The 8,515-nt window shown below is 49.6% G+C and overlaps 1 protein-coding gene across 1 annotated transcript; it reads left to right on the top strand.

Moving 5' to 3' along the window:
• The first annotated feature begins 6 nt into the window (after nucleotides 1–6).
• Nucleotides 7–8,515, top strand: CECR5 (cat eye syndrome chromosome region, candidate 5). Its single transcript, XM_019472003.1, has 7 exons — nucleotides 7–150; nucleotides 513–625; nucleotides 1,767–1,860; nucleotides 2,341–2,374; nucleotides 2,780–2,954; nucleotides 3,278–3,466; nucleotides 4,052–8,515. The coding sequence occupies exons 2-7, from the start codon at nucleotides 582–584 to the stop codon at nucleotides 4,419–4,421; spliced, it is 906 nt and encodes a 301-aa protein (XP_019327548.1). The 5' UTR covers nucleotides 7–150; nucleotides 513–581; the 3' UTR covers nucleotides 4,422–8,515.

Genomic DNA, 8,515 nt, shown 5'->3' with positions numbered 1-8,515 from the left:
AGCCAGGTGGTGCCCGCCGCCCGCCAGGCCTTCCAGAGGCTGGCGGACAGCAGGGGCCGGCTCCGGGTGCCCGTCGTCTTCCTGACCAACGCCGGCAACTGCCTGAGGTCAGCCAAGGCCCAAGAGCTCTCCCAGGCGCTGGGGCTGCAGGTCCCGGCGGCAGGCCCGCGCCCCGGCGGGGGACCGCGAGGCGAGGGGGGAGGAGGCGGCTCCTCCGGCGGGGTCAGACGGATCCCACGCCGCTGGGAAGCGGCCTCTTCACGGCTCCCCCGTTCAGGTGTCCCGGCTTTGGAGGGGAGCACCGGGAGGAGGAAGCCCACCCAGCGCGACTTCCCCGGGAGGGGTGAAGGGCTGGAGGTGGCGGCAGCACCACCGAGTGACTGGTTCTGCCTCGGCCTGAGGGGATGGAGGGAGGCAGGTGGCAGCACGGGGAAGGGGTGTGACCCGACCGCAGGGAGAAGGGGGTAAATCTTCCCCACGGATCCCCCGGCAGTTTCTCCTCCCTCCCGCAGGTGTCTCCGGAGCAGGTGATCCTGTCCCACAGCCCCCTGCGGCTCTTCAGCCAGTTCCACCAGAAGTGCATGCTGGTGGCTGGGCAGGGGCCTGTGGAGGAGAACGCCCAGAAGTATCCTTTGCTGCGCGTGTCTTGTGGCGCTCTGCGTGTCCCGCTACCGCTTCCCAGCTAAACGCTGCTGCTCCTGCCCTGCCCATACCCCTGGCACTCGCTCGGTCAGCTTGTAGAAGCGCAAGGAAACAGAAGGGCTATCGGTCTCATCCTGTGGGGAGTCACTTACTGTTGATCTCCATCTTGGTCACCTCCTGGCTGTCCTTGGTCTGTGTTTGGCTTCTCACACTGACTACCTCTCCTGTGAGCTGCGTTGCTGTTCCTGCTGGTCGGATGTCACCATGAGGACTCCATTGGCTTTGGGCTTCTCCCACTTTTGAGATGAAATTGTGCTCCGTCCCATTCTTTCTAATGCAAAGTGAATTAGAGACCACCCGCAACTCTCCCACAGCTAAGGTTTTCCCCAGGAATCTGACAGCAATTGAAGGAACTCAAATATCATTAGAACCAGAGTGTCCCAGTACAGGGACGTGGTCTAAATGACAATCCCACATGCGTATTGCCTGGCTGAGGTGAGGGCACAGCAGGTCTGACACATCCCGTGTCTGCAAGGAGGTAAGAACTGCCTGCAGGGTTTGCAACATCTCGGCCTGTACACACACACAGTCGCGCCTTGTACTTAACGTTTGACTTCATTTGGTACAAAACCTTGGCCTGTCTCTCTTTCCCCAAGGCCAGTAGGGTGAGCTAAGGGCAAGGTGTTCTGAAAGCAAGTGCAACTCGTCCTTCACTTACATTGTTTTGTCAGCACAGACCATTTTCTTTTCGCTAGCTAAGCTGACCAGAGCTTCAATGATTCTGCTTCTAGCCAAGAAGCCTGACCAGCCCCCTGCGCTGCACCAATATGAGAACCCTGGCCTTAAAGGTCTCCCAAAGCACACCCATTCTGTCTTGGAGCGACCTCTGTTCTTGCCCTAATTCCAGGGATTGTTGATTACAAACTAAATCACCCTAGTCTGGTTTTTTTTTGTAACCTTTAGGTTGAAGCACAGCATACAGTTTGAAAGCCGTGAGGTTATGCGTTACCAGGTTAAATAACTGCTCTGCTACTAGGACTTGTATTCCTTAATCCTGTAGATGCTTTTGCAAGTAACTTAAAAAAATAGTCGTCTCCACAACTTTCCTTGATGGTCTGAAATAGGCTGGGGTTCAAGCATGTGGTCACCATAGAGGCACTGAGGAAGGCATATCCCCTGTTAGACATGGTGGATCAGAGCCGGAGACCAAAGGAGCTGGTAATTTCCTGATGGATCAGTAGAACGGGTGGTCTGGTGTGGTGGTGCTTACAGCGTATAGCATGGGGTGGAGAAGCTGCAGAGGCACAGAGCAGCTGGCTGCTAGTGACTTTCTTTAGCGAGAGCCTGGGACTGGTACTGCGCAGCCAGCATCCATCTGCTCTTTCCAGCGTTGTCTTCTGCTGGAGGGGCAGTGACTTTCCCCTTCCCTTTCTCGTGCCATGCCTGTCTTTCATTGCTGTTCCTTGCGGTGAGTGGTAAGATGATTTGGCTGACATCTCTAGCTCCGAGACAGGAATGCAAGATCTGTGAAATCCAATCTGGGATGCGGGGGGGGAATCTTTCTTCAGGATTCCAGGTGGCCTTGTCCTGCCTCTTTATGGGACTGCCTTGGCAGGTGCAAAGGAAGCATTTTAGGTTTGTTTTGGAGACAGCATTAGGTTTTGCATTACTAACCCACCCTTTGTTTTTTTGTGGCAGCCTCCTCCAACCACTGGCTTCCCTACTGTAGAGGGTAAGTAATAGCCTTTGTTTACACATGAACAGCAAGCAGAAATAACATTCAGGCAAGCCAGGTGGGATGGGAGCTAACGATGTGCTGTCAGCTCATCAGTATCCACAGGCAGCTTATTCAGAGGGTGCAGTCAGGAGGCAGCCTTGCTGCCCTCACACAGTGTGAAGCACAAGCTGGTAAGAGCAAAGCCAACTTTTCTCTCTGCCATGTTGCAACATCTGGAAGCAGTGGTGCACGTGGTACAGTGGTATGCAGACTGGAGTCCTGGCACAAGCCGTGTTCGGACGGTAGCTGTATAAGCCATGGCATCCCAGCAGAGGTGTGCTTTTGCTAGTGGGTGGCTTTTGGTAGTGGGTCCTGTACTTGGACTCTGTGAGTTTCCAAGCATCTCTTGAAATCTTCCAGGGGTGATTCTGTTTGGTGAGCCAGTGAGGTGGGAGACAAGCCTGCAACTTATTATTGACATACTCCTGAGCAATGGGAACCCTGGGGCAGAGCTGCAAGATATACCATACCCCCATCTGCCTGTCCTCGCCTGCAACATGGATCTCCTGTGGATGGCCGAAGCCAAGATGCCCAGGTGAAAAGCATGTGTGGTATTTGTTTTAGCCTATTTCATACATCTCTCCTGCAGATGATCTCTTCTTACATACTACATTTTTTAGCATTAGAGTCTGCCTGTATGGCTTAATTAGCAGCAGAGACATGAAAACTGCATGAGAAACAGAGACTAAAACTTTCAAGAAGCAAAAGCCAGACCACTGCCTGTGGAGGTGTGTGTGGGTAGATACCATGTCCAAACTAGGCGGTACCCTGGCTACAGCAGATGGTCCTCCTCTCTGAGGAGTGTTTGCTACTTAAGTGGTGTGACTGGAGATACTGATGACGTCCTTTCTGGACCAGGTTTGGCCATGGCACTTTCCTTCTCTGCTTGGAGAGCATCTACAAGAAAGTGACAGGTCGGGAGCTGAAGTACGAGGCTTTGATTGGCAAACCCAGCAGTGTCACCTACCGCTATGCCGAATACTTGATAAAACAGCAGGCAGAGGAACAGGGCTGGAAGTCTCCCATTCGACGCCTCTATGCAGTTGGGTAAGAGACCGTTTTTCCCACTGGTTTTCTTAGGGAGTTGCATACTGACTTTTCTTAAGTGTTTTTTTTTTAATGGCTATTTCTAAAACGAATACTGAAATCCCCATGCGTCTCTGGAGCCTCACATCCTAGAACAGAGGCTTTTTGCCTCTGTTTTTTGCTTCTAATAATTTGAAGGGCACTGTCAGCCTAGCAAAGCTGTTACTGTAGGATGCAGAGTACGTGTAGCATGACTGGACTAAAGAAAAAGTTAAGAGACCCAGATGTAGTACCATTAGCCCAGTTAGGCCAAACACTTTGGGATGATAGGGAGTACATTACAGTAATGGCTGAAACTGGTATGGGTGCTTTGGATGTGTCTTTTCCCCTTTGAAAGATGTTTATGAAGCATGTGGCCTTCACCACAGCTGAACAGGACACACCAGTAGGTGGACTCACTGGCCCAGGCTGGGTGGTTCTCTTCATGTTAGCGAATATCTTGTGCCCCTTCCTCCCTCAGTGCTGCCTTAATCCCAGTCTGCCAGAGACAGAATTTGATGCTTAGGCTAGTTTCTCATTTCTGTTTCACACTGTGACCTTATCCAGGGATAACCCTATGTCCGATATCTATGGGGCAAACCTCTACAACAACTACCTCAAGTCAGCTCACCAGAACCAGGTCCAGGCTGGGGTGAAGAGGAGCCCGCAGGCAGCCAGTCCCCAAACTGAGGATCACCTCGAGCTGAGGAAGGGCTACAGCAATTCAGTGGAGAGCTGCAAGTCGATTCTGGTCTGCACTGGGGTCTACCGTCGCAATGTAGATGTTCCCAGTAACACAGAGGAGTGCACAACGGAGACGGTGTTCCATGGCCATCGGGACTTCTGCTTTGACCCCAGCCTGGTGGAGGCTTCTTACATAGTGCAGGATGTGAATGATGCTGTGCAACTTGCTTTCAAGAAGGAGAACTGGAGCTAGGGTTAAGACAGGTATGCCTAAGGATCTACCATCAGGGATTTTATGTACTGGAAAGGGAAGAGGGGAAGAACAGGGAGAGACGTGGGGTGATCTTCCAATCTAGCCAACATGAAAGAAAACTCCCTGTCAGCACTAAAAGCCCCTTGCTTTTATTGATACTCATCTGCAATCCTCAGAGCTGCCAGCAGGTTTTCAACTGTGAAAGGTACATTGCTGCCATCAATAATTGAGCCATAATGGAAACAGGGTATAAGGAGAAGGCTTGTCCCAGCAGTCCCGGTTTTGTTCAGCCATCTGAGTTCTTTCTTTTCTACCCTTTGTACATGAAGATCGGGCAAGCCCACCCTCCTCCTCCCAATGTGTTCGAGGATGAAGTTCTTCCCTGTGCAAGGAGCCACCATCAGCCAATGTACCTTTCGTACAATGTACTATTCGTCCAGTCTGTGACGTGAGCGCACCAGAAGCTGTGTTGGGGTGACACTGCCAACGAAAGGCTTTAAGTCTTAACATTCTCCTTATGAAGAATAAGTGCCTATGGACTTTATCAAATTCTGTTTGCTTGGGGATTTGCCACTGCATCACTGTCAGTCTGAAACAAAGTCCCATTTTGCAGTCCTCCGGCAGCTATGGAGAGGCAGGGCCCTTCAAAGGAAGCTGCAGTAGCCAGAGCAACTTGCTGCAGGGCCAAGGAGAAAGTTATATTATTCCCTCCCCGCTAGTTAGCATTCTGTGAAGACTTCTGCCTTTTCGCGTCCCACTAGGGAGCCAGCAGCCTGCTCTCAATAGCAGAGGAAACCACCACAGAGTCTGAATTTCCAGAGGTGTCTGCCCAGAGCTCAGTGTTGCAGCAAGAGGCTGTTTTGGCACGCACCCTGACCCCAAATGTTGCAAGGGACATCCACCTGCTCCAGCTGGCACAGCTTCCAAAGAAGGGCCCCTCTGTGGAACAAGGGCCAACCAGAAAGAGTCACAGCCCACCTTTGCTTCTTCCTTGCGTGCAGGGATTGAAAGAGGAGATCATCAAGCCAGGATGGTACCTGAGCCCCAAATCCCCAATCCTCATCTTTAAGAGTACAAATGTATCTGTCCTTCACTTCCTTTTTTCCTCTCCTCCCTCACATGGTTTGCAACTCAGGGATACCCCATATGGTCTGATCCCTGTTCCCTCCTCTTCCTTTAGCATGCAGGTAGAGTCCTCCTAACATGAATTAGCAGCTGGGACTTGCCTGTCCAGGAACATTTCCATATCCCTAATGACATGCACCTCTGTTTTCCTAGCTTGGGCTATCCAGAGAAAGATCAAGCCCTGTGTCTCCTTAGACAGTCCAAAGAAGTTAAGCAAGCATTGCTCGAGAAACTCCATGTGAAAGATTGGCTCAGCAAGGAGTGCCTTAATTCCAGAGGAGCATTGTGATTTTAGAAGCGTAAATCAGCCTGCGTATGTGACAGAAAGCCTTTGGAGCCAGCGCAACTGAGTTGGTGTTCCTAGGTATGCTCAGCTCACACCACACTGAGATCAGAAATAGGTCTGCTCTGCCTCCTCTTTCTTCCTTCCTGCTTTACCAGGCAGCTCCATACACAGGCTACAAACAAGATGTTCTGCGCAGAAGTCTGGGTTATTCTTAATTAAAATCTCAGCATCCATGTGCACTGACATTCTGCTTCAGCAGCTCTCCATCCTCGATACTGATGTATCTTCCTAGGAAGGTCACGCTGCAGAGCAGGCTCTTTTCTTAGTTATGCCAGGCTCTGTGTCTGAAGGGGACGGGTGCTTTGTCGGTGACCCAGGCAAAGAGGTCCTTCTCTGTGGCTTCTTTCTCTATACCTTATTTTCTGAATAGGAGCAGAAAAATACCTCTTTTGGGTGAATTTCCCTCCTGTGAAATCCATAGTGGGAAGCAGTCTTTTCCTCTCTTAGCGCTAGCTGGGGTTCTTCTCCTTTGTCTTATCAGGACAAGAATCGCTTGGCTGCTCCTAAAAGCAGACGTGATGTGAGGAACACAATCTTAGATTTGAATCCTTTGCCTTTCACTGGAGAGAAAAAAAAAATTACCATTTCATCTACCTACACAAGACAAGAACTTGTCTCCAGTTCCCAGAAGGATAAGTCCAGGGAAGGACTTTGCACAGAACATAGGGAAGGTCTTTTAGCTTTCAGAGCACGTCCACAGTCACAATTGTGCTGTGGACCCAGTGTGCAAGGCCTGAAACTGGAGGCCCAAAACCCATTTATTCATAAACTAGGTCCAGTGTCTCTCAGCCTCACTTTGCAGAGGTGACATCCAGTGCAGAAAGAGGAATGCTCCCTTTCCTTGCGACATTTGCTAACTTGGGTGGTAAGTTTCATAGGATTAATTGGGAACTGTCTTCTAAGCCATGATTACATAGGCCTCGAAGAGCTGGTTGCTGGCAATAACGCCTTCAATTTGGTAGGTACTTATCTGCAGAAATACTGAGGTCTGTCCATCTGTGTGCAGTAACCTTTGGCAGAGCTCTTTCTTGTTACTTGTTAAGATTGTGGTGCCAGTTACTCAAAGACAAGGTGCTGCTGAATCGGCTGTCCCAAATGGAGCCAGGTGCACTGGCTGCTGCTCCGATGATGGCGTTAGCTTTGTGGAAGGAACTTGCAGAAGAATTTTGAGAAATCTCAAGCGGTTTGTAATTTCATATCAGCATGCGCGGCACATCTCAGCCAGAAGCGAGGTAGGTAGCAAGAGGAAGGAGGTAGCACCTCCTTCAAGAGAGGAAGAGATTTGCATTTGCACAGAGAGTGAACCAGGCATCTCTGTCTTTGGAATAGCAGTGGAGGTGAGCTGACTGATGTGAATCTGCTTCAGATTCCAAGTCTGCTTTTAGGTCTGGATTTTTTTTTTTTTTTTTTTACCATGTTAGTGACGTTGAAACAGTGCTCTGGGAGTCTTAAAAATGCGTAGGAGGAACTTCAGCGATAAGGAATTCAAGAAACGCTTCGCTTGCGAGTTCAAATTGGACAGAGGGGAGGAGAAGAAATCTAGAAGAATCTTGTACCCTTTCCCCAATTCTTACCAAGTAAGGTTGCATAAAAGGCTCTGCTTGTTGGTCTGTGCACTAATTAGTCAGATGGGCTGCCCTTGGTCTGAGCAACACTGAGACCTTTCCCCTCTTCCCCTGCTCAGCTCCTTGAAGCAGTGCACTTTGCCCAAGTCCCTGCCTGGGAACTGCATGGGCACAGTGGATGGAGTAGGAAACCCAGCTGCTGTTGGATACTGGATTGTGAAAGATTTCTACAGAGGAAGGTGCTTGCCAGGTCTCTGTTCCAAGCGTTTTGTGCTAGAGTGCTGTGCAGGCTTCTAGCTTATCTGCCGTTCATTTACGGACATCTGTTATTGCTAAAATTCAGTGAAATCCTTTTTCCTTGGAATTGCAGCTTCCTGGAATTAGCTTCAAGTGTGGCTGGAACAAAACCTTTCCTTTGTCTCGTGTTGCACAGAAGTGGTATTTCTGAAGCCGTATTTCTCTCATTTGGAGCAAGCATACTTCTGTGCAGATTATGGGACCAAGCAGGAGAGGGGACTTCACTTGCTGACCTAATACCTTAATATTTATGTGGTGCACTGCCCTATACAACAAACATGGTGAAGACCCGATCCTATCAACTCCATCTTCCACAGATGGATAGGTTTTAGTCAAGCCTAAAGGGAGCGTGCAGTGACATGAGGCAACTGAGAATAGCAGGGAGGAGCCAGAGGAGGGATAGACCTTGTTTTGGATCTGAAGCAGAGAGCTTTTATTTCATGCAATAATGTGGTGGCCAGAGAGGTCAGTTCCTTTATTCCACAGGACACATGCAACTACTAGCCTGGTGTTCAGGGAGTCATATAACACTACTGTCCCCTTTCTTCCAGTCTTAATCCTGGTGTGTCTTTTTCCCTGCAATAAATGGGTAATGTTTCAGATTCTGTCACGTACACTGTAGCAGAGCGATTACGTATCATACAGAGAAATGACAAGCTGTGATTGTTTTAGATTTCATATTAATTTTGACCCAGTTTCAGAGTTGCTCCTTTGATCTAGCACATATAAAAAATAATAAAAGATGTTTTCTTTGAAAGAAA

The sequence above is a fragment of the Aptenodytes forsteri genome, unplaced genomic scaffold (assembly GCF_000699145.1).
Source record: "Aptenodytes forsteri isolate BGI_AS27 unplaced genomic scaffold, ASM69914v1 Scaffold241, whole genome shotgun sequence".
Taxonomy (NCBI): domain Eukaryota; kingdom Metazoa; phylum Chordata; class Aves; order Sphenisciformes; family Spheniscidae; genus Aptenodytes; species Aptenodytes forsteri.
This window is presented reverse-complemented; position numbering and strand designations above follow the sequence as displayed.

Coding starts and splice junctions, on each gene's coding strand:
- CECR5 (XM_019472003.1), top strand. CDS start 582: ATGCTGGTGGCTGGGCAGGGGCCTGTGGAGGAGAACGCCCAGAA. Junction 2,375..2,779: donor TGGCTTCCCTACTGTAGAGG/GTAAGTAATAGC, acceptor GAAATCTTCCAG/GGGTGATTCTGTTTGGTGAG. Junction 2,955..3,277: donor GCCGAAGCCAAGATGCCCAG/GTGAAAAGCATG, acceptor TTTCTGGACCAG/GTTTGGCCATGGCACTTTCC.